At 40.9% G+C, this 25,657-nt stretch overlaps 1 protein-coding gene across 3 annotated transcripts in view; it reads left to right on the top strand.

Annotated features, from left to right (window-relative positions):
- Positions 1-23,034, top strand: part of LOC148820206 (alpha-actinin-2) — a 35,560-nt gene extending 12,526 nt beyond the window's left edge. Inside the window, exons 7-22 of one of the 3 annotated variants that reach the window (XM_088933602.1) lie at positions 477-558; positions 1,112-1,197; positions 3,491-3,583; positions 4,038-4,268; positions 5,388-5,535; positions 6,618-6,768; positions 9,655-9,763; positions 10,174-10,314; positions 12,058-12,240; positions 12,911-13,045; positions 14,337-14,516; positions 14,837-14,983; positions 15,858-15,935; positions 16,787-16,852; positions 17,898-18,056; positions 20,454-23,034. In XM_088933602.1, the coding sequence (XP_088789728.1) occupies positions 477-558; positions 1,112-1,197; positions 3,491-3,583; positions 4,038-4,268; positions 5,388-5,535; positions 6,618-6,768; positions 9,655-9,763; positions 10,174-10,314; positions 12,058-12,240; positions 12,911-13,045; positions 14,337-14,516; positions 14,837-14,983; positions 15,858-15,935; positions 16,787-16,852; positions 17,898-18,056; positions 20,454-20,612 (2,148 nt within the window). In that variant the 3' untranslated portion in view covers positions 20,613-23,034. Of the gene's footprint in view, positions 1-476; positions 559-1,111; positions 1,198-1,766; positions 1,853-3,490; positions 3,584-4,037; positions 4,269-5,387; positions 5,536-6,617; positions 6,769-9,654; positions 9,764-10,173; positions 10,315-12,057; positions 12,241-12,910; positions 13,046-14,336; positions 14,517-14,836; positions 14,984-15,857; positions 15,936-16,786; positions 16,853-17,897; positions 18,057-20,453 lie in introns of all 3 variants that reach the window. The other 2 variants (XM_088933600.1, XM_088933601.1) reach the window with 2 other exon arrangements.
- The last annotated feature ends 2,623 nt before the right edge of the window (positions 23,035-25,657 follow it).

The following is a 25,657-nucleotide window of genomic DNA, read 5'->3' as shown; positions in this document are numbered from 1 at the left end:
AGGATCATGTGAATGAGTTCGTCAGTGACCCAGCACTGAGTTACTGTAGTTACACACTCTACACACAGCCAGGAAAGGAGCACCTAAGGAAGAGACTGAAAATGGGGAAAAAAATAACTACAAAGGATGCGTCATTGTCTTTTCCGAATGATTTTAAACTTTGGACACGTGTGCAAAGGAGCAACTTGCACAATGTGATAAACCCATTTCCAGATCTTGCTATCCATATACAAAATCTTTATAATACAGACAAGTACAGGACCTCAATCCCTGTCTCCAACTGTTATAGAATGGATCCTGTGTTTAATTCCTGGCCCAGCAGCTCTGTTTCAAAGTTAATGGGGAAAAACCTAATTTTTGGAAGTTTTGAAAAACGACAGGACCAGTGGAGATTTACTCTGTAGAGTGAATGTTTCTTTATAATATTTGATATTTGATTATATTTGCTAAAACATGCTTTTCATTTTTGCATTTAGGATGATCCGCTTGGAAACCTGAATCTGGCTTTGGAAATTGCAGAGAAACACCTAGACATCCCAAAAATGTTGGATGCAGAAGGTAAAAATGCTTAAAATCAAGCTGTTGCCATGTAAAACAAAATGGGATTCCTATGATTCCTTCATGTGATTTGCCAAAAAATCTTTCAAATGAAAAATGTGCTTTTAGCTTTTATACAGTCTATTCTAGATCACCAGCATTATGTCGGATAACTAAATAGTGCCTTTTATTGTTGATTGTATGTTACAGAAGAGTTATTCTAGTGGACATCATTTTCTTTCCTTTCAAGAGACTATTTTTAGGAGCATTCAAGTTACCCTTTAGTATAAAATGGAATAAAGTACCAAAAGCATTGTGCTGTAGATTGGTACTGATATTTGTCAGTAACCTTCTGGTCTTTTAGAAGACATGAGCCATAACATGTCCGATAAGCTGAATCAAGATACTGTATATGTTGTATATACATCAAAAACATCTTTAAAGAAGCTGGGCAGTGCACAGTACATTAAAATAAAGAACCACAAAAATGATCTGCGTTCTCCAGAGGCATGAGGTCAAAGTGATCAGCGTGTGCTTGTTGAACTGAACAGATGACCTTGTTCTTTCTACACAGATATAGTAAACACTGCCAGACCCGATGAAAAGGCCATTATGACCTATGTGTCGTGTTACTATCATGCATTTGCTGGTGCTCAGAAGGTGAGGGGACAAAAATAACAACCTACTGTACCTCTGCCTCTCGGCTCCTGTTTGCTTCCTTGCTGCCATAAATGTTTTAGTTTATATTTCTTAGTTCTGGAGTCACACCTTCTGGTATAAGTGCTCAAGCGGAAGTCAAGTCATCTGAACATTTTTCTGGAACTGAAAACACACCTGCAAAATAAAGAATGTGAGAAAGAGCTTGAAGGTGATGGAAGGATCGATTATCAGATCAAGTGGATGCTTTTGGAATGCAAAGCAAGAAGCCCTAAAGTAGATTGCAGGCCTTTCTACTTGCCTTTGGGGAAGGGTATAGTAACATCGTTTGGCTGTACTCATGTCACCTGAAGTAACTGAGGCATCTGGAGAACTGTGTTCAGTGCTTGAGGAGATTTGACCCAGAACATTTTCGCTTTGAGCACCTTTCCTTTCTTTTCCCACAAACAGGCTTTCTTCTCTCCTTCAGACAGTGTCTCTCTCTGGCATCTCCTCCGTTAGTGCCCTCTGTGCTTTTTCCCTGTTGTTCCAATTCTCTTCTCCTTCTTCCTGCTCTTATGCCGTCATTGCAGACATTGTCAACACTCCCAAGCCTGATGAGAGGGCTATAATGACCTATGTGTCCTGCTTCTATCATGCATTTGCTGGAGCGGAGCAGGTATTTCCCGTGTACAGAACTGTGTGAACAATGCATGAGGTTTGTTAACATTTGCAGTTGATTAAAAGCATAACCCTTGTTTCCAAGTCTCACTTTTAGCCTTCTTAACATCTTCATTAAATGGTTTAAGTATAAATTAAAATATGCATCAAATGCATTGGTAGATTGCTGAAAACAAGCAAAACAGTATGGACAGTATGTCTGTACTGTCGATAATATCAGTACAATATCAGCTGATTAGAATCTACACATTACTCTATGGCCATGGGTAATGCCTTCTGAAAGTTACAGGAATAAATCTGTTTTTTGTCCAAAGATATAAGCTGTCAAGTCACTTTAATGAAAGTCTGTCTGACTGGAACCAGGCAGAATTCCAATAAGAATCAATAACTGTGCCTTAGTATGAGGGAGATTTATTTAATATAAATGAACTATAGCTGATGTGCTCCATTAGATTCTTTATTATCATTTTGAGAATTTGGACTATAAGCCAGTTTAATGAGATGTTTACATCCACCTGTGTATTTGGAAGGGTCTTATCTATGGGTATTGTATTGATTTTATATGGGCCAGATAATGGCGATGCTTTTAAGCAACATTTTATAAGACCTTCTAAGAATGAGTGATTACCTAAAAGTGAAGTATGCATTTTCTTTGCCTTTGACTGAACGGAGAAATCTTCATTGTGAGAAAACCATAACGATTGTTATTGAATCAGAAACTTGAAATTCTCACAAATAGCCTGTAACAACGCGGGTCTGAAGGAGCCGCGGCGAATGCTGGTAAAAATCGATGCCCTTTCGAGAGGGCAGGGGCACCGACGTGAGGTCAGCTTGGCCACGGGGTCCAGACTGGACCAGAAAAGGGGCAGCTTGTGACAGCGGCGTTCAGGCTGAAGAAAAACAAAAGAGCGAGGCCTAAAGGAAAGGAGGGGAAAAAAAACGGTAAAAAAGGACAGTTTTACGCTGTTTCTCCACAATCCCCTCCAGGACCGTCGTTCTTATACTCTCCCCTTGTGGGGATTGGCAACCATGAATCAGTCTTCTTTTTCTCTCTCAAGCTATATGCGCTCTCAGCTAAAGTAGCGCCAGCAGCGTCCCGCCCACCCAGTGTCTCTCATAGCCTCGCCTCGCATACAGGAGAGCTAATCTCCTACATCCTCTCTCTCGGCTACAACTAACTCAGGGCTGATGTCCCGCTCACCGGTCCCTCCCGGGAGGTGTTCAGTGTGTTCTTGAGCGACTCCCACAGTGGCGGCTCATCTTAAATGAACCGCCTCAGCTGTGGTTGTCAAGGTAACGCTCACCCTTAAGCAGGGGCACCGCCTCCACACTGAACAAACCCCATGTTATGCCACAAACCACCAAAATAATAAACAAAGTACTAATATCGTTAAGAAGGGGTTTGAACGGGGAGCTGCATCAGTGAACCAACGAACAAGTACAGGTTAATGTGACAGCAAAAAGCAGTAAGAAAGAATAAGCACATTGATTTGTTGATTGAGCCTTCTTCAGCCTCAAGGAGGCTCAACAGCCGCAACTGTGTTCTTTCTGTCCCCTTTTCAGTGTGGTATTGAGAAGCAGGGGTTCATTAATAAAGCTAGATTGAAGATGAGAGGTTGTCACCTTCTGTCCGCAGGCTGAGACGGCCGCCAACAGAATCTGTAAAGTGCTGGGAGTGAACCAAGAGAATGAGAAACTGATGGAAGAATATGAACGCCTGGCCAGTGAGGTACAGCCACAGTTCTGGCTCTGCATTAGCATATAACTCACTCATCCAGAGTGGCTTGCCATGCTTTGGCAAAGCACAGTTGCTGTATTATACTATAGCTTAAGGTTAGCTTAACCTTAACTTACTTAACTTACTTAGCTTAAGGTACATTAACCTTTCATCTAAACTTTTAGTTGAAAAACAAAACAAAAACAGAAGCCCTTTAAAGCGATTAGCCTTTGCAATCCCCCTCAGTCTCAGAATTATCTTGACTAGATGAGTGCCTCATGCAGATAGTCTAACTTCTGGCAATCAACGCATATCAAAGGAAGTCCAATGGCAAATATCTATAAAAGATAGACAGCAGGCATTGAAATTAACATCTGGGCGACTCTAGTGCTCTGCTGGTTATACTCTGGCTTGAAGGCATGGTACCCTGCAATGAAATGAAATGTCTCTGCCTTGGGGGGACCAGCTTCTGGAGTGGATCCGCCGCACCACCCCCTGGCTGGAGAACCGCACCGCAGAGAAGACCATGGCTGCCATGCAGCAGAAGCTGGAGGACTTCCGGGACTACCGGAGAAAGCACAAGCCCCCGAAGGTGCAGGAGAAGTGCCAGCTGGAGATCAACTTCAACACCCTGCAGACCAAGCTGAGGATCAGCAACCGGCCCGCCTTCATGCCCTCCGAGGGCAAGATGGTGTCTGTAAGTGAGTCGGGCTTCTCCAGTTCCCGGGCTAGGCGTGACGAGTGATGGATGTCTTTAAATCTTGGTGGGGCTTTCTCGAATGTCTTGAAACAGCATTAAGAAAGCAACAAGCATCACTGATCCTTAAGCACTGGCAAATTTCAATATCGGTTCCATTCAAGCTTTGTTGTCCAATTGGGGAAATTTGTTTTCCAGCACACTCCCAACACAACAACACAATGACAGACAACATTTTACCAACCAGGGCGTCAGTGCAACTGTGCTACAGTAACATAAGGTAGAAGATAGTTACAAGACATTGTTTGAAAGAGATATTGCGGTGGGGATGGAAGATTTCATATGTCTATTAGTATTACACCTGGGGACACAGGTGTATCCTAGACGGGAGAAGTGTGAAGTCACAGTGGAGGGGGTGAGAGACAGTCTCAACACTATAGGCAGAAAATGTTCCATGAAGGTTTCCTATGAGAAAATGCTGCACAGGCCCAGTTTCATATCAGGAATATGAAATAATGGGAAATGGAGTCTTATCTAAATTGTACAAAGCAATTGCCAGTAAACAGTGCGCCGAGAGGATTTAAGACGAGATTTAAGATCATAGTTGTGTGTGCTTTGGATCTATGCCCTATATTGGAGTTATTTAAAAAAAACTGCAGGCATTCAGATCCAAAGTGCTGTGTGTCAAGTAATATTTCCCAAACAGTGATGCCATACACTCTAGATATGTAAATGTTTTTAGAAAAGGCACCTACTGGGTGGCATGGTGGTGCAGTGGTTAGCATTGCTGCTTCACAGTACTGGGATCCTGGGTTTCTATTGTGGATCTGAGGTATATGTATGTTGTATGTATGTATGTTGTATGTTCTTCCTGTGTTTCCTCCATGTGCACCGGTTTTTTCTCACAGTTCAAAGACATACAGGTTAGGCTAACTGGTGTCTGGGAAAAACTGGCCCTTTTGTGAGTGTGCGATGGACAGACGTCCTGTCCAGGGTGTCCCCTGCCTTGTGCTTGTTGCTTGCCGGGATAGGCTCCGGCTCTTCTGCGATCCTGGATGGATGGAAAAGGCTCCTACTGAAAGGTTACTCCAGCTGAAGAAGCTGTGTGCTGGCTCACAGGACATTGCGAGTGCCTGGCAGAACCTGGAGCAGGCAGAGAAGGGCTACGAGGAGTGGCTGCTGACCGAAATCAGGAGGCTGGAGCGGCTGGACCACCTGGCCGAGAAGTTTCGCCAGAAGGCCTCCATCCATGATGGCTGGGCTCACGGTGAGGTCACAGTGTCTGTCAACAGTAATTAAACTGCACAGCGAAATAGGAGTGTGTCGGACTGATGACTCTGCTTTATCTGTTTTTCCCTAGTCTAAGTTTATAGCTTTTTGTGGCAGCTCTCACACCTCCTCTATCCTCACTACACAGCAGGTTAGGTGGAGGAGAGACAAATGACTTTACTCCTGGCATTAAAAGGGAAATTTAGGCAGTGTGTATTGAGCATCAGACACAGTGGAATTTAGCCAGGACATCCTGGTTAAAACCCCACTCTTAGAAAAAAAAATGCTGGATCTTTAATGTCCTGTTAGTCAGGACTTTGGTTTAATTGATTATCTGCTTTTTCTATATCTAAGCTGCCCCCCAGACAATGCCTTTTCTATAAAGATGGTCCTCTATTTTAGTCTTCATTACAGTTTCTGAAACTTTAGAAGCCGCAGTTTTAACTGATAATTAGTTGGTTTTATTGTCCTCATGGTTGAAAGTGTTTTATTAAGAGGTCTATGAATAACTCTTGTTTCCTTAAATACACCTGACAGAATTCAATCAAAATCCGTTGAGATCTTAGGTTAGGGTTTTATCTCGGGTGCTTTGAGCACTTGCAGCGTCTAAGCTAGTACTATTAATTTGCCTTGTTTTATCTTTGCCCGAGCCACGTTTGAAATTTCTTCCTTGGATAGAAACTTTCCCGTTATTATTTCTGTAACACTTCCTCATTTGGTGTTATTTTTCTGGAAAAAAAAGTTTGTTTTTGCCTCCTTTGCAGTACTGTTTTCTGGTGTTGTGCTCCAATCCATGCAGAGCCTGAGTGAGCCTCTATCTTGTCAGGGGGGTTCCTGTGGGTTTGCGTCATTGTTGAGGAATCCTGTTAGTTACACATTTGGGGGGCAAAGTCGACCTGTGAAATGTGTTGTGCATATCTGGCTGTAGAGCACAACACAGGTGTGAAACGGAGAAGCGAAAGGTTGTTTTTTTCCTATTTCAGCACTAAGTTGGGGAAGTGTTTTTGTATATAGAACAAAATCCTTCCTGATAATGTGCTGATCCTTTCCTTTGCTCTGCTGTGCTTGGTGATGATGCAGGCAAGGAGCAGATTTTGTCCCAGAGGGACTACGAGTCGGCCTCCCTGACAGAGGTGCGAGCCCTGCTGAGGAAACATGAGGCTTTTGAGAGCGACTTGGCTGCTCACCAGGACCGAGTGGAGCAGATTGCTGCCATTGCCCAAGAGCTGAAGTATGTTCCATTTACAGGCTCACAGCTGCTGACATTTAACTGATAAGGGCTCATATGCATTGTTAAGGAATTCTTTAGATAGTTTTGTAAGTGCATTTTTTATCTTACAGCAGGAAGAGGGCTTGAGATTCTTACTTTTTCCTGTGACCTCTTTCTAATCTTGCTTACCCTTATAGACTATCTCCAGGGAATTTTTAGAATGATACAGAACGTTACATTGTTGACCATACAAGCATTGTGCGAGTTAATTCTTTTATGCATTCCTGAAGCAGATCTTTTCTGGAGATAAAATAGTTCTCTTTTATTGATACAGTACATGCATGAAAGAGAATTAAGAAGCCTTATAAACTTCTGGCTCGGAATCTTACCAATTGAATACTGTTTAAATGTTTTAAGGTGTTGTCTGCTATCTTAAACCCAGGCTCTAGAGTGAGGCTGTTCCCTGGTTGAGATTTTTGATTGGTTTTGTTAAAGTTCCCTGTCACAGCTTGTCAGCAAGATAATAAACTCAAAAGGTCAGTTTTTTTAAAAAGCACATTGCATTATATTAATAAGAGTTCAGATAGGGAATAATGTCCTGAGTTACTGAAGCCTGTTTGTTGAAGACAATTGTTACTTTCTGAAACCCCTATCAAAAGCGCAAGTACTCCATCTAGTGTGTGAAAAAATATGATCAAATCCATGTTTATTCAGACATATTTCAGATTAAACTGTTACAGCTTTCCTATAAGGTAGTGGATTTTATTTAAACAAAGTACCTAGACCTAGAATGACTAGAATGACTGATATTTGTACTTGATAAGAGATGTCTTAAAAGGAATCATTGATTGGGTGATTTAATAGATCAGAAGAAATGACCGATTACCTGATTATTTCGGTAGAAATATCACTGGATTAATTGTTTTTTTTTGTGTTTTTATCATTTTAAGTTATGGTACAATTAAGTTCTTTGCCAGTTATGGTCGGAGGTACACCAGGAATCATAATGTTCTGCATATACAGTATAATCCTTTGTCGTCTTAAACAGCAGCGAACTCTTGATTAAAAAGATTAGATTTCTCTTTTATTTTCTGCATTTATTTGACAGTACTTTTTTCCTTTTGCGATCTTTGCGCATGAAACGGAAAGTGTTCCATCCTGAGCAACCAGCTCAGACTTCTAAATATATAACCTCATCTGCACCTGCCACTTTCATTCTCTGACAGCTTTTATTGTCATCTTTACAACCAATCACTGATAGATGGGGCGAAGGAGGGTAATCATGGTTACCTATGTTTCCACACTGCTTGTCCATCTATTAATCTGTCTATTTGTGGAAGTCTCTGTTCTGTCGCTGGGGCCCATCGCATACCTTATTCCATAACTCACATGTCAAAGGATAGTGGCTCTTATGTCACACTTGGATCAAAACCCTATCCAGCTTCCCGTCATCACCTAATCTACTTTCATGCTATAAAATCTTGCAGTTACAGCTCAGCCAGACAAAGCTATAATATTTCTCTTTAAACTCTGTTTTCAAAAGGGCTGCCAATTATTACAACATTACGGCTCTAAATGGTAATCTTTTTATAAATAGACTGAAAAAATATGGTCTAGGATGGATTTATCAACAAGATATATTCTTCAAGGACATCGTTGTGAGCGTTTGTGATTTGAATTTTACAGTAATTATTTTAACTGTAGATGCAACATTAACTTGACAGACCCTTCTTTCCTGAAATACAACAGGATATCATTTAACAGGAACATCTGTGGAATAACTTTCTTCTTGCAATTGGATGCTAAGTCTTAAATGATGTTGAATCATGCATTTTTAAAATAATAACACAAAAGTGAAGACAGGAAATACAGCTGATATGCTCTGTGACCCATCTTATTATGAATCTAATTAGACGTGTTATTGAGCTGTGATTGTGACATGTTAAAGCGTTCCTGCATACCTCTGTGCTGCATGGACTTAGTAGTATTTCACACTATGTATCCAGGATTACAGTCTGTTCTGATTCATGTAGTTCTGCATTAATGGAGAACAATTGTCTGGCTGCCCTTGAGCTGTTCCCTTTTTGCAGTCTCTGCAGCTTTGATATTCCCTACAATAACAGCTGCATGCATGGAGTACAGAAAGAGTTGTTTGTAGATGCTGGCTTTTTTCCACTTAGTTTGATGGTTCAGTTTCTGTTAGTAAGTGCAGGGGCCTGTATAACAACCTTTTCATTATGTTGGTACTTACAGACCTAGCATAAGAGTCTGAAAGCTCATACAGTAGCTGCTCTAATGCATGGGCACAGGATTTCAAGTTTATTTAGGCTTATAGCATGCTTTTGCTATGTCAGTGGCCTTGAGCTAGAAATCTAAAACTAGTCTTTAATTATCAGACATGCATGGTTCCTCCAAATGAAAAACTGGATGCTGATACCCTTTATCCTCAAGCAAAATTAATTTAAATACCAAGTTTGCTTGCTTTTTAAATTGGTTTCCCCTTGAATCATTTTCTGTGTTTGTTAAGTAAACTGTTCCTGTATCTCCTACCTTGAAGCAGGACATCACACACTGCAGTTAACTTAAAAAAGAGGAAAAAAATCTTTGACTACAGCACAGAAGAATTCAAAATGGTAGTTTTGTGAAAGTGGAACTTGGAAAACTCGAAAAACGTCTGACATTTTTAAAAGACATTGTAAAAGTTACAATAAGGTTAGGCGATGAAAATGGCAATGCAGCAAGCAGGAGAACACTCCACGCTGATAAAGTTGTGGCAATGCTCTGTATTTTAATAGCAGGCAGTGAAACGAGGTCTGTGAATTGGGAAGTTGTTTTTACAAGTTGACATTTAAGGCCCTGGATGACAAGAGGATGAATGTGTCCCTAATCCCCCTCTGGGTTTCTCAGTGAGCTGGACTACCATGCTGCAGCCTCTGTGAACGAGAGATGCCAGAAGATTTGTGACCAGTGGGACAAACTGGGAACACTGACACAGAAAAGGAGGGAAGCACTTGAGGTATGGGAATATCCAGGGATTTTCAGTCCATTATAAATTTGGCTCACTTGACTAGACAGCAGCAGTGCGAGCCTTATTGATCCCTGGTGAACTTATGAACCCGTAAATGTGCAAGGATATAGCATTAGCCAAAAGCCCACACTGTCAGTGACACAAGCTCTTTTTTTGCAAAAGTTGTACAACAGCCCAGTTTAGAAGGATGAGTACAGGGAAGTGGAGAAACAACAGCTGTATATTTTGGAGCATAAAAAGTGTCCATATAATCTGTTGTGAAGCAATAGCCTCATACTTATTTGTATGTTTCTGCACGTGTGCTGAAATTTAAATACAGTATTTTTATTGCAATTACGTTTTAACCACAAAAACTTGGCCTGCTGCAGTGTCACCTCTCTTGGTTTTCTTGATTTTAGAGGGCAGAAAAGCTGCTGGAAACCATCGACCAGCTGTACCTAGAGTTTGCAAAGAGGGCAGCGCCCTTTAACAACTGGATGGAGGGGGCCATGGAGGACCTGCAGGACATGTTCATTGTGCACACTGTTGATGAGATCCAGGTATGCAGAGACCCCTTTATTTTCAGTAAAAAATCTGAAAAAAATAAAGTTTTTCAGATCACTTTATTGGCCATATACAATTTCTTGTATTAGGAATTTGTCTTTTCACATACCCCAGCGTGCTCTCCGTGAGACACACAGACAGGGAGAGAAGCTTGGGTTCAGAGCGCAGGGTCAGCCACTTATACAGAGCCCCTGGAACAGTTGGGGTTAAGGGCCTTGCTCAGGGGCCCAACGGAGTAGGATTCCTCTGCCGGTCGCAGGATACGAACCGGCAACCTTCCAGCCACAGGTGCAGATTCTGAGCCACAGTGCCACAACAACACTCAGTTAATGGGAATATAGTATATTGTTGTTGATAGAGATTCACGAAAATAGAGCTTTACCACAAATTGTCTGAGCGCGGCAATCAATCATAAAAATAAATGATCAAATATATGCCAAGAATATACAGTACCTGAACAGCAGTTGGTATAATCAGTGGGACTTGAGATCCTTGTTCTTCTGGCACAGCTTTGCCAACATGAGTAATAAATCTGGCACACTGGGTTAAAAATATTAGTTTAATAATTTCAATAACACACTAAGAACACAGAACACAACGTACAAGTTACTCTGTTGACAAAAAAGGCATCTTGGAGGCCTAGTCCTGACCAACCACCTTCTACCAGGTATTCAAATCCTTAGACTGTTACAGTATATAATGCTGAAAAGAGAGATAAACATGCCTGAAGGTGTGAAGGTCTGAAGCAAACAGAATACAACCTGGAGCTGAATCTCTCTCTAGATAAATCTAGGGGCTACGAAATCAATGGGAAATCTGTCCCTGTTCTAACAGGCCATCCACGAACCTGGAGAGACCATTCTTAACCTAGGGATTTCCTATACAGGAAATCAGAGTTTCCTAAAAACAACAGAATAACAATCTCTCTTAACGAGGTTCGAATACTTCACTCAAATCTAATCTTAAAAGCTGATCTGAACCAAGATCTCCCACCTGGCACCGTCTCTTCTCTTTCCTTGTGTTCCTCTCTATCCTCTCTCCTGTCTTCCTCTCTCTACCCTTTTCTGCTCCTTTTTCTCTCTATCCTTTTTTCCTGTGTTACTGGACTGTGGTTGTCTCCCGGGTTATTTACAAAAGGTAAACCAAGGTAAACTTTTTGATTTCTTTGACCAGTGTTTCCTAGATCCCTTACAACTCAGTGAACATCTCCTTTCATGTCTGAAGCTCCCGATACACTATTCATATGTTGACCATTGTCCTGAAATCCTGAGACACCCCAATAGCCACTTCAAATAACTGTAACAATATCAACAGTTAAATCAATTTCCATTACAAAAACACCACAATATACGTGTGTGTAGCATGCAGTCATTATTAACAGTGGGGAAAAATATAAATAATATTGCCTTTTTGGAAGACTGACAGGCTTATGAGGAAAAACACCTGAATATCTGTGCCGCTTGTCAAAGTTAGCTACACCGTATTGTCTAGCTAAGGGTGAGACGGCTGTCCATGTCCTGTTACGTTTGACTTTCTAGACATAAAAAGCTCAGTTAAAGTCTGTTTGGATGGTCCTGCCTCTCAGATGTGTGAAATGGTAAAACTTCATTTATTCTGACATTATTCATTCCCATAAATACAGGATCATCCCCTAGTGTTCCACTGGTGTCGCATAGATCCTGGGGCCCAGATCTTCCACAGATGTAGCCATTATGTAATCCCCCCTTTCCAATTCACAGAGCCTGATATCGGCACACGAGCAGTTTAAAGCCACTCTGCCCGAGGCTGACAGCGAGAGGCAGGCTATTCTGGGCATCCACAATGAGGTACAGAAGATCGTCCAGAGCTATGGTGTCAACCTGTCTCAGACGAACCCCTACAGTACCATTACGCCTGAAGAAATTCGTGCCAAATGGGACAGGGTAACGTTTGCATGTATTTTTTTTTATTTACATTTTGGAGTTTGGAATTGGCCGTTTCTTAATCAGCTAAACTTACTACACTCCTCAAATAAGCCCAGCACTAAGAGCCATTCATCATCTGATTGGCTGTTTCACAGGGTAGAGCGTCCTGACTGGAGGGGCAGTGATGATTATGCGCTCCTTGCACACAATCATTTATCATTTTCTCTTTTACATTATTTGGATATCCTGTACATCTTACATAAGCTACGGCACTGTTTTTTAATAAATGATATATATTGAAATTCCTAAGGAATCAGTGCTGGGCATTAGAAAATACAAAAGCTCTTCTTTGGAATTATAACTAAACATGTTTCTGGTAAATAAAAGCATTCATTTATTGACAAATTGTCTGAAGTACGGTTGCCTGATCAAATAAATATCAGCAGCCAGGTACGTTATAAATCATCATGGTAATGTCCAGAATTTGTAGTAACAGGGATGACTGATGCAGTCAGATGGTTGTAAAACATTGCTGAGCTGCTGGCTGAACGAGGGGACTGTATCAGTAGCAGGGGATGAGGAATGAAGTCTGGGCCACAAAGAAAACAGTGGTGAAAAGGGCAGGGCTGTAGTCCTGATGCCCGAGCTGGTGCGAATCCTGAGCCTGTGTCCGAATCTGCGTGCGCAGGTGAAGCATCTGGTCCCACAGCGAGACCAGGCCCTGCAGGAGGAGCTCGCCCGCCAGCACTCCAATGAACGCCTGCGCCGACAGTTCGCAGCGCAGGCCAACGTCATCGGCCCGTGGATACAGAACAAGATGGAGGTGAGATACGAAGGCATCATTCATGCCTTTGCCTTCGCATGGCTCCTTAACACATTGTAAGCAGCTGCCTAGCAACTGTTTGACTGTTTCTAATTTACGAGTTGGTGGTTGGTGTGGAATGGTGGCACAGTGTTTAGTATTGCTGCTTTTCAGCTCCGCGGCTCTGGGTTTAATTCCTGGGGTGCTATCTGTGTAGAGCTTGTATGTCCTCTCTGTGTTCATGTGGGTTTCCTCCGGGTGCTCTGGTTTCTTCCCACAGTCCAAACACAAACCGGTAGGTTAATTGGCTTCCTGGAAGACTGGTCCTGGTGTGAGTGTGTGCGTGTTTGTCTTTGTGTGTGCCCTGTGATGGACTGGCGCCCTGTCCAGGTTATATCCTGCCTTCTGCCCATTGCTTGCTGGGATAGGCTCCGGCTCCCCTGTGACCCTGAATTGGATAAAGTGGTGAGTGGATGGATGGATAGAGCTTGTGGTTTTTGTACACCCACCCATTTTGATATTGTCAGTTGTATAAGACTCGTGGCAAGCTAATACTCCAGTACTTCACAGGGAGAATGAGGACTGGTAGCACCGAACACAAACTCTGTTTGTAGGACTGTTGGGTCTTTCATGCCACTGCAGGTTTGCTTGGACCCAATAAGTCACTGTTTCACTTAAAGATGAGAAGATACTAACTGCCCACCTTACTATAGTGGTGTCTTCCCTATTGTATGTTAAGGGAATCCCTATCGCAGTCACCTAATGATATGAATAAAGCTTGATCTGGAGCTGTCTGATCTACAGGGCACTCTGATGTTTTAAAGCTTGGTTTAACTCAATTTTTGTTCTTTATTCTCTTCTAATTTGGAATCCCGTTTGCCAATCAGTTGTACTAACTTCTATAGCCCTAGTGTAGCACAGGACCAGTGTGGATCTGACATCACCGCCTGTCAGGGCATTCATTCTTTGACATATTCAGCTCTGCAATACCAACTGTAGTGATATATCCCTCTCTGACAAGTGCCCTCTTAGGGATGGCTTTTGTTCATCAAGCTGAGAAGACCTGTCTAACAGTAGGGGCACTAGACCGATTGTGTGCTGCTGCCTGGAGAATCCTGATTAGTGTACATAAATTAACACCTCCAGGTTTATTAATTGTGATTGTGATTTAGAACTGAAAATCCTAAGATGAACTTGTCTAATGTCTAATAAACCACATTCACACCTTTGTCTTTAGCTCAATAGAAGGGCTTCATTATTGCAGCACTATGCTTTGAATTTAAGACTGTAGGTCTTTATTTCATTTATGTAGGAAATTGCTCATAGTTCAATTGAGATGAGTGGAACCCTGGAGGACCAGATGAATCAGCTGAAGCAGTATGAGCACGTCATCGTCTCCTATAAACCTAACATCGACAAGCTAGAGGGAGACCACCAGCTGATCCAGGAGTCACTTATTTTCGACAATAAGCACACCAACTATACCATGGAGGTATGATCCTGTACCGTAAATGTCTCTGAACCATCTTGGTGTGGCTTGAATCAGTATTAGATGGACTTCTGTTAAAAGTACTTCCATGTAACCTACACGGAAAGTACTTGTGGTTTCAAATCAACTAAGCTTTGGAAAAATGTCATGGACATGTATTCTAAAGAACAGAATTAGATGTACTGTATCAGAAAACTGTTCTGAATTTAAAATTCTTTGATGCTTCAAGACAGAAAACTAGTTTCTGTAGGCGGCACGTGCTAGTTCATCATGCCCCGGTTAAATATCTGTTAATGACTGTGTTATTGTGCCTAATTTCACAGCACATCCGTGTTGGCTGGGAGCTCCTGCTGACAACCATTGCCAGAACCATCAACGAGATTGAAACCCAGATTCTCACCAGAGATGCCAAGGGCATCAGCCAGGAACAGATGAATGAATTCAGGGCCTCCTTCAACCACTTTGATAGGGTACAGTGCTCCGCTAACAAGATACACATCTCACAGATACTGTGTGCTGCTTTGGATACTTACATTTTGTAACATAGAAACACCTTCCCTTACTGACCTTCTCTACAGATGTCACTTACTCAGCCTCATCATAAATGGTCGCAAAACTATTCTATAAATCACCTTTAAGCTTTTAGATGTTTTTCCTTGTACAGTATATGTATGATCCTGTTTTGTACCGTATCATTAATACAAAACATTAGTTCTTTGGTGTCAGAACTCCATTTCTCATATTTGAAATTTCATTCAAAGAGATGTTTATTTAAAATCCTAAAGATGGAAACTTTCTATACTAATTTGATGCTCTTTTAGATATTAGATATAAATTTTCATTTTTCCACAAAATCTTTTGACTTAGAATACATCATTTTGTATTACAGTATATAAGTATTTACAATACTGTTTGATTAAAATGTTAGAACTGAGTGTTCTTATCTTATGTGTATCAGAATATTAGGTGATTTGTTCATTTTCTTTACAATGACCTCATTGGGATTTGCTGCACAAGCTGAAGATTGTTCAAGTTTGCCTGCTGATTAAATAGCGCTTACTCTTTCTCCTGTTGACTTTGAACTTGCATGCCACACATGCAGACCTTATTGAGCAATATCTCCTGCCTGAGCAGAGCCGCCTGAGGAGCTCCTCACAGTGTGTGTCTAAAATCGTACTCTCCCTGCTTCCGGTCAGCTAACAGACACTACACCAGTGCTCTGGACTCAAAAAAGAAATAATTCACAGATAGATGATTGATGACAGATGTGATTGCACAACCTAACCCTGCCTTATCTTTAACTGTTTCATGCTGCATGGTGTGGATGGTTGCGTGTGGCTGTAGGATGACTCAGGGAAACTTCGCCCTGAAGAGTTCAAGGCTTGCCTCATCAGCCTCGGCCACGTTGGAAATGATCAGCAGGTAGCCAGAGTGCTGGCAGGATGCGTAAAGTGAGAGACAGCCTGCTTCCCTTACATTCTTGATGCTTTATGCCAGATGCTTTTATAAATAAGAAATGCGAATACTGTACCTTCTGCTTTACACAAACTGTAGCGCACCAGCAAGGTCATGCCCTAGCGATATTGCTCAGAAATTGAACAAAGAGCTTTGTTTCCCCAAGTGAGTTCATCAAAGCGTCACATTGATGTTTACATTTCAATATTATTGGATATTTGTATCATCATGCATATTCATGCATAAATCTGTGACCAGCCCTTTAACCAGAAGGGTGGATTTAAAAGAAAAAAAATCCAAAACATATCTGCGTAAAATTGTTATGAGGAAAATGTTAGTTTACAGATGATGACTGGATAGTGAGATACCATCCAGTCCTTATGGAAAGCACAGTATTTTTACACGCAGACATGAATGTTTATAGTATGTGGCATCTGCATCTGGATCAGACTGTCTCTTCCTGAGAAGACACTAAATGTATTTTTTCTCTTTTCTCCATGTTATAACTGTGGTTGCCGTTGGTGTTCTTGACTTGTCTCTGTGCTGTATCCTTGTACTGTCCTCTGTTCTCTTTGTCCGTCTTGTCTCTCAATCCCCCCCTTGTCTTTGTCTGTGGGCCAGTTACTGCTTCCTCTTTCTTCGAATCTCTGATGCTGGTCCAATCCTCCTCCATGATATTCTGCGACTGGAAATCTCTCTCCATCCCTGGAATGTGGCCATCCTTGTCAACTGCATCTTTCTGCTTCCCTGTGCAACTCCTGTTTTCTACACCTCTTCCTCCCACCTGTCTGCTCTCCACTTGCTCTGTAACTCTGCAGAAGAAGAAAGGTGGAATGGAGACTGATGATTTTAGAGCGTGTCTTATCTCCATGGGCTATGACTTGGTACGAACACAATGCACCCTCACGCACAAAGCTAATCCCATTATTAGACTGGGAAGAACCACTTTAAAGTTGTTGAAAATTCCATTTGGGAAACACAGAGGGTCACATTAACAGTATTATTTATTGACTGGTTTATATTTAATAGGTGCTCCAACATATGAATTTTTGGATGTAAAATATGCAGTTCAATGTTCATGCTATCTGTGAGTGGCTTGCACATAATATAGAAAATGTTTGTAATGGATTGGCAATTATTTTACTTCATTCTATATTGAAAAGCATTACAAATGCAACAATTTGCCAAACTTTTTTTCCTATGTGCACATGTCTGTCTGTTTGCTCTCTTGCTCTTGTTGTGAAAGGATGTTCCAGTGATAAGGGGAACTGTGAAAAATTCAATTGGCTAGCTTAGAACATTATTTTAAAATGTGAATGTAGCTGAAGTTTGCAGAAGCAATATGCCTACTGTTTATAATATTTTTGCCAGCTTCATATAAAGCAAACTAAGAGACATTGCGGATAGCCATGCTAGATCCAAAAAAGTTGTTTTTATAAATAATTTGGTCACCTTAACTCGTGCAATAAAAAACTTGTAACTTACTGTATGTTCTTGTTGTTTCAGCATTGCATACCTTAATACTTAAGTTTGATTTTGCCAGAAATTTGCTTTTGATTTTTTAATTAATATATGTTCCCAAAGTTTCAAGGTTTGTGAATAAGATATTTACAAGCTTGATAGAGTTTTTCATCCACCAGATAAAACATCAAGATTCTACCAATAAGTAAAATAATTGAGGGGCATTAATGCAATTGGTTTCAATACAGTTTTACAAATTTTTTGTGGTTTTTTTGCCTCTCGGTATACGATAAGTTGCCCACTTCTCAGATGAGCTCAAAGATAAACCTTATTGTCCTTCCTCGTGTCAGGGAATGCCTTCATCAGATAGTTATCTTAATGGTTTTGTTAAATGTGGGAGTGAGGCAGTGTTAGGAATGTCTCAGTTTAAGTCCTCATTCTGCACGTGTCTTGTCATGCCATGCGCAGGGCGAGGTAGAGTTTGCCCGCATCATGACTCTGGTGGACCCCAATGGAACGGGTGTGGTGTCCTTCCAGTCCTTCATCGACTTCATGACCAGGGAGACGGCCGACACAGACACCGCGGAACAGGTTATCGCCTCCTTCAGGATCCTTGCTGCGGACAAGGTGAGGAAAGACTGTGGTCCTGTAAGATATGTGCCTACCTGTGCTGCTGCTGCTACTACAGTAATACTATATAAATGTTACTTCGAGCTGCTGAAATACCTAAAGACCTGAACCAGAGTTAATACTATCTTTTGATATCAGAAGACGTTGTGGTATAAGGTGTGCAGGTGAAGAAAACCTGGAAGTTCCCCTTAGAGACTTTGCTATACTGGCAGTCGGAAGAATTCTGCTATGCTGATGTAGAGATGTTCTTTGTGCAAATGCATTGAATCTCCTGCAATGATACACAGAGGCCTTGTAATTAGAAATAATTGAAGCACTTTACTCTGCTAATATAGTCACCCTAGTTTGTACCTTAACAAGAAAAATGAAAATTGGCATTCAAAATAATTAACATAAGTACAAAGTGTTTTGGATTATTATTTTTATGTGACAGTTTTTTCTATTCTATTTCTATTAAAAACACATTTGGAAAGATTCCCTGCAAGATTCCCTGTACAATCCTAAACTTCAAGTAGCTGTAACTTTTTCGTCTGGTCAATATTACTAGGACAGAGTAACCTAATTTCTATGCTCTCCTGATGCAGGTACTGTATGTGTTGTTACAATGGAGATCACCGTTAACTGTTAATAGAGATCAAAAGTCACCTGAAAAACAGTGTGCTCACAAACAACCTTATCAAGTCTCTGGATGAGTGCTAGTCTAGTGCACCCTGTGTACCAAGATCCCTGTTACTGTACGTATCCTGTTCTGGGAATGCTCATGGCAGAGCAAGAGGGCTCACTCCAGTTGCCAAACACATTTTATTGTTTTCGGCAGTGAAAACAAAAACTGAATGTGGATGCCTCAAGATACAGAATAATTTTAAGATCTACCTTTTCATTTGTTTTTTTTAAAGACACCTATAAAATCAAGAGATCATCTAAAGCATTTTGATTTTTTTAAATCTCCGTAGTTTTGGTAAGGACTGTTTCTTGTATGTGCCTACAATAGTATGTCCTACATTTCTAGCACCTTTGCCCTGTATATTTGAAAGCAAATACTTTAATATTTAGAAAAATATTTGGAAAACAACAACTCATACAGTATGCTTTTCATATATTTTTTCATTTATTATGCTTTTGGTTTCTTTATTAATTTCTTTATTACATATTTATAATAAATAATTTTAAAATAATGGCACTAGTGAAGACAGCTATTGACAAGCTCCATTTTCAATAAGGCAGCTTGTCTCTGATCAGGCAGCATGTTATCAAAGCAACAGTCATAAAGATACTGCTTACCTGGTTTTAGTCAGAATAACCTTTATTTTATAACCTTTCAATGTTTTATGATCTCAAGGTACATTAAGAACAATGAAAAAGAGGCCGGTATACCCCAAGTAAATAAGTAAAATTAAACGGAATTAAAACTAGATTACAGAAGTGTGCTTTTAAGACGCACTTTGAAGGTACTGACTGACTTGCAGGAACTGATTTGGTCTGGTCAATCATTCCACAGTCTGGGAGCAGCAGAACTGAAGGCACAGCCTCAGTGTGTTGGGAGCCTTGTATTGAGAACTGAGAAGGCCAGTGAGCACGTACTGTTTAGCACATGAAGTACAGGTGGTAGTTCAATTCAATTCAATTCAACTTTATTTGTCATTATACCTAGACGGGTGCATAGTGTAGTGAAAAGTGTTTCTCATTAGTCACTCAGGTGCAGTATATAAATAGAACAGAAGACAAGACAATAGACAGTAACACAATAACAATAACAGTGTAATAACATAACAGTGTAATCAAAACTGTGCAAATACGCAAACAGAGAAAAGAATACAACAGGACAAAAACAGTGCAAAAGTAGTTTGGGGAACAGTGCAAAAATACGGTGATTAATAAATATTACAACTAGTACTAGTTGGTAACAGTTCAATGATGTAAAACGTTTCAAGCCCTTGAAGGTGAGCTGCAGTATTTTGAATTGTATGCTGAAATCTACAGAGCTAAAGGAAGGACGGAAGCTAAAAAAGACGATCAAGTAATAGGTTTATTCCATGCTGAAAAGAGACCTATTACTTGTTCCTTTCCAGCCTACGCATGCTGACGCTGCTACCCCCCTGAACTACTAAAACAAATGATGTAGAGTATCCTCATACATTTTAATTTGGCTGAAAACGCAAGCAGCTGAGTTCTGAACATCCATCCATTTCCCCAAATCCATGTTCTGGGCCAGGCTGGGGGAGATGCGCACGGATGTTGCAAGGGATGAAAGGGAGAGACGCTTTTCTAAACGAAGCACGTGATAATAACATGGACTATAACTCCTCTCGTGTGCCGCCTCCGGTGTCTTCCTCTCTCGGTTTGCCGTGCCGCTCGGGGCCTGCCTCACTCGCCGTCGTCTGTCCCTCTCCCCAGCCCTACATCCTGGTCGAGGAGCTGCGCCGGGAGCTGCCTCCGGAGCAGGCGGAGTACTGCATCACGCGTATGCCCTCCTACACCGGGCCGGGGAAGGTGCCGGGGGCCCTGGACTACACCTCCTTCTCCACGGCGCTGTACGGGGAGAGCGACCTCTAACCGGGAAGCCCGGGGGAAGCCCCGCTCTCGAAAGACCGAGCAGTCTTGCAGCCGGCTTAAAAAAAAAAAAAGAAGCAGCTTTTTGTCAGGTTAAAACGTTTCGAAACTCTCACAAAGAAACATGCACAGCAACAAGTTGAATGTGCTAGAGGTTAATTAAGAAATACAGTACAGTGTGTGGCGCACTAGTAATACCTAAAGCAAGCGATTAGCATCAAAAATACTTTTTGTCATGATGTAAAAATTGCAGGAAGTATTTAATAGCTTCTGTTTTGAAAGCGACAAGTGTAAAGTCTGACATACAAGCCAGATGAAATACTAACTAGTCACAAAAATGGAGAACACGACTTAGTGCTGTAACTTTCTTCCTTGGAGTGAAACAAGTGGGGGAAAATGAGTACCTATTTTTTTCCCTTCATATAGTTTAATTGAAAAAAAAAAGATTTTCAGAGCAACTGTAAACTATTGAAGATTTTTATCAGTGCCTAATGAAAATTTATCATATTTACTGCTACAGTATATTTTTACAAACAGTATAGCTGTGTGAAGTTTCATGTACTTGACCTCATGGTTGGAAATCTAGGAGTACTCACTGGCTTTCATGACAGATTTTATGGAGTACGGTATTAGCAATATGTATCTCATGGCTTGTTTTCTAGTTTAGAAATACTCACTTCAAGGTTTGTTTGGGAGACTGATAAAATCAAAATAAACTTAAGACATGGGCACACAGTCTTTTGATATCAATCTGTGTGACAGTTGTAGAGGCACACTGTATATTATAAGGATATCATTTGTACTTTTCCAGACATTTTAAAATTAAATAAACCTATGAATTAAAAAAAATCCTTGATTATATACATTTTTGAGAGTGAGGAGTGATTGCTCACTAGCAACCATGAACCATTGTCTAAAAGTGTGTTACTGTACTTTATTATGTAATTGATGGTCATATAGCATCTTTTTTATGGTTGAAGACCTAAGACAAAAACCACAAAATGAATTCATCATCATTCGAATTTCAGATTAGTTCTTTTTAATTACTTAAAGGTAAACACCACTGATAAACTCTTATCAAAGAATTTATTTTTCGTGAAAGCTCGGAGGATATGTTGGAATTATTAGTGTAAACACACAGAAATAAAATACAGGAAAAGCCTTTGGCTTGTGCAGGATGTGTTTGTGTGATCTCCTGTCTGGTGGACATTGAATAAAAATTACTAAAACGGGCAGTTTACCACATTTTCCGAAATTAAGGGGTTTCACATATTTAGGCCTTATGGACCTTCTTAGCTTTGCTTATAATTTGTTTTTTAACTACTGAAATATAGAAGGTATAATGTATTTTGAATAGTTTTATTGTTCAGAGGTTGAATAGTGTTTGCTACATTGATGAATAATTTGGAACCTGGGCAGGTATTGGTGGCACAATCCAAAATATAAAATCATTAGGTTATTGTTGTTAATTTAGTTTTATTCTTTTTTTTACTGACAAGTTTATCCAGAATGACTACTTGGTAGGTACTGTATTTGCACAGCTGGATTGGTGAAGTGCCTTGCTCATAGGTACAAGACCAGTGTCCCATCTGGGTTTTGAACCCAGAACCTTTGAAAATGTGAGCTGAACATGTACACACCAGTGATAACTGCTTGGCCAGGGGCGTAGCCAGGAATTGATTTTTGGGTGGGCCTGTGCAGAAGTGGGTGGCCCGGGCTCAAACTGACCGTCATGCCAGCATAGGGGCACCCCTCCAATTTACAATGCAATCCTTGAGCGGTATAATCAAACAGCAGAATTAGCAGTGAACATATATCTGAATTATTGAATAAACTGTCATTATCTGTGTGTTTGTATTTACAGGGGTCTTAGGCACAAACATAAAGCTCACAGTCCTTTTATCTTTGTGTTTCCGACAAGTCCTTGGTGTAGACTATCTACAAGGAAGTTTACAGGTACCAACAAACTCGGTACTTGAACTCCTGATTGTGATTAAAACAATGAGGGCAATTTGTTTTCCGAGTCTGTTTGGTCGGTGGGGTGGATGTTTCAATGTATTTCAATATAGCGCCGTCTTTTCCTGGCTACGTCACTCTGAAGACGTACAAAACAGCAAAGTCACGACCATTAGATCTTTTTAATTGTGATCTTTTGATCACGTATTAGTTTCACGATCGATATAATTTAACAAATAAAACTAAATTGAAAGCACGAGCATAATAACATAATGATCACAGACTACATTTCTATTAATTTTTTAAGTACAAAGCAGAAGGTGTTTCCTCTACCTTAAATTTAAGATTAAAATTGTTCAAATACCATGTATTCATTACAGAAAGCAGTGGAGACCGTGATATTGCAAAGAAAAAATGTATTTCGAAGAGTACGGGACATTGTGAATCAATAAAGACGTTAAAAAAGTAAGCCGATGTAGTTATTTTGCAAATGAGTAAAGCATTTTAAAAATAGATTGTCAACAAGCCGATCCAGCCGGCGCTGCTAAAGCACAGCTCCCAGACCCGTGATTGGCTCAACCCCCGAACAGCTCGGGCCGCGATTGGGTGAAGAGTGAGAATCGACACTCTGATTGGGTACAGCGCCACAGCGGAAGTTCTGTGTGTACCGTGTGTGCTGTGTGAGCACGCTGGATATACAGTAACAGTAACACATCCATTGGTTTCCAATTACTGATAATCTAAGAGATGTCGCACTGAGGTCAAAACTGAATAGCAGACAAAGAATGTCATGGCATCCACAGCGCGTTCACGACTCCGACAGCATGTCACGATAGGAGTACGCGCATCACGATCACATCGCATTACCCATTGCGACTGGCACGTCACTATCGTGACATTAAGCCCATATATCGCGATATTACATACCCCGACAAAACGCCCCCGCCCCCATGTCGGGACACGGAGTCCACATATCGCGATATGACAAACGCCCCCATGCTCATGTCGCGACATGAAGCCCGCATATCGCGATATGACATACCCCGGCAAAAACGCCCCGCCCCATGTCGCGACATGAAAGGCCATATATTGCGATATGACATGCCCATCCAAAACGCCCATCCCCCCATATCGCGACATGAAGTCCATATATCGCGATATGACAAAAACTGTCACGCCCATGTCGCGATATGAAGCCCGTATGTTGCGATAGGACATACTCTGAAACGATATGCCGACCCCCATGTCGCGACACAAAGTCCATATATCGCAACACGTCCTATCTGGGTATATCATGTCCTGATATGAGATGTTTGTTGTGACAGCGGTGCCAGGGTGGCATGGAAGCAAGGCGCCAGTCGTGATATACGCTGCCGCGATATACATGGGGTCCCTTATATCATAACATGCTTCGGAGGTCTTGTCGCGATGGTATCCCAGAGTTACGTGTTTGGCAACAGCGTGTCACGGTAGGGAAAGAAAAGGAAAACGTGCCTTTGAAAATAAAAACCATAGATCTTACAATCACGGCGATTTTACAGACATTACAACCACAGCTTTATGTCATAGATGGTTAACTTGTTGGCATGCGTACTTTCAACGACACAAACGTAGCACTAACGAATGAGGTGGGTTTCATCGTTTGTGCTGTCTGTAGGCGGGACAACGTCACGGAGCTTTTACCTTGCCTTTAAATATTCAGCGGACTTGAGCATAACATACCAGAAGAAGGTGCACGCACGTATGGGTTTCAGAGATTGGAGTAAATGCATCGCCCCAAGGGTAACATCGAGTGAGGCGCCATGAGAATAAAAACTGCGAAGGTATTAAAATATTAAGTTCTGGAGATCTTGTTTGATACTTCATGATGATTTTAAACTTGTATGAAACCCATGAAATTAGTATTCTATTTTCGATGCCGAAAGACACCTAATTTGGAAATTCTTGACTTCCCACAAGACTTAACACTGAATTGTTATAGTCGCATTACAGTGCTAACCAATTCATCGTACCTTTAATTGCAAGAATGGTCTGCTAATAAAAGCGTCAAATATATACTTTGGATGTATTTTAGCGCTGTAACCGTTGTTCACTTAAAAATACTTAGGGCATTTAGAGGCGATCTGAATAGTTATCTGTAAAATGCACACTCGCATCTATCCGTCAATATTATCTTAATGTTATTCACGCATTCCAAAACTTGCAGTTTGTTTACAGGGGAAATTTTAGAACATCTTCGTGCTTAACTCCTACAGGTCGAGCATGTATCGAGCTGCTACAAGCAAACGCGTGCACTTTGTGTGATTTTAAAGAATTAAAAACATCAAGTTTAAAGTTAATGTCATAAACGCATGTGAAACCCATTAGTACTAATTTCCTATTTGAAAAAATGGCATATTTAGGGCACAAAAGAAAAATATCCTTTAGAGAAAATTCAAATGAATGCAAGATAATGTAAATTGAGTCACCAGACTAGTCTGCTAGTGTTGCATAATGCATCTCCTGTCAACCTAAGCATTATTGCTTAATTTGGTGCTATTTTCAAAAACATTGACCAAATTGTCAGCTATGCAAACTTTTAGTGATTTTAAGATTTTTTTCTACTTTTCCCACTTTTGAAATGTTGTGTCTGGAGACCAGGCAGCTGAGCTGCGTCACATCAGGTGGACAACATTGGAACAGATTTAATTTCGGAAAAAACTCGGGTCTTACAAGAGCCGAGAGCGAGATTCGTGTGGTGGGAAACCCCCTTTGAATTTTTTCCCCTGTTACCTTTTTCCACGGTTAACTTCGTTTAAAGAATTTGGTACATTTTATAAGGGTTAATAGAACCCACTTTCAGGATTAGACGAACGTAAAAAGATCGTTTTATTTCCTCTGGTGCAAAACGTTAGTTATGTAGCAAGAGGTATAACAATGAAACAAGTCTTTGTTCAAAAAGCACTCGGTTCGTTTTAGACAATTTCATTCTATCCTAGATCGTTACATGGACAAAAAGCAGAGTGCATACAGTGTCGCCAATACTGAGCCACTAGACTGAACTGGCGAAGTGCACAACTGCGGAGGCGCATGCGCCGTCTTCTACGTCCTCG

This window comes from Atractosteus spatula, chromosome 15 (assembly GCF_055471065.1).
Source record: "Atractosteus spatula isolate fAtrSpa1 chromosome 15, fAtrSpa1.hap1, whole genome shotgun sequence".
Taxonomy (NCBI): domain Eukaryota; kingdom Metazoa; phylum Chordata; class Actinopteri; order Semionotiformes; family Lepisosteidae; genus Atractosteus; species Atractosteus spatula.
The sequence above is the reverse complement of the archived record's forward strand: the minus strand, read 5'-3'. Positions and strand labels throughout refer to the sequence as shown.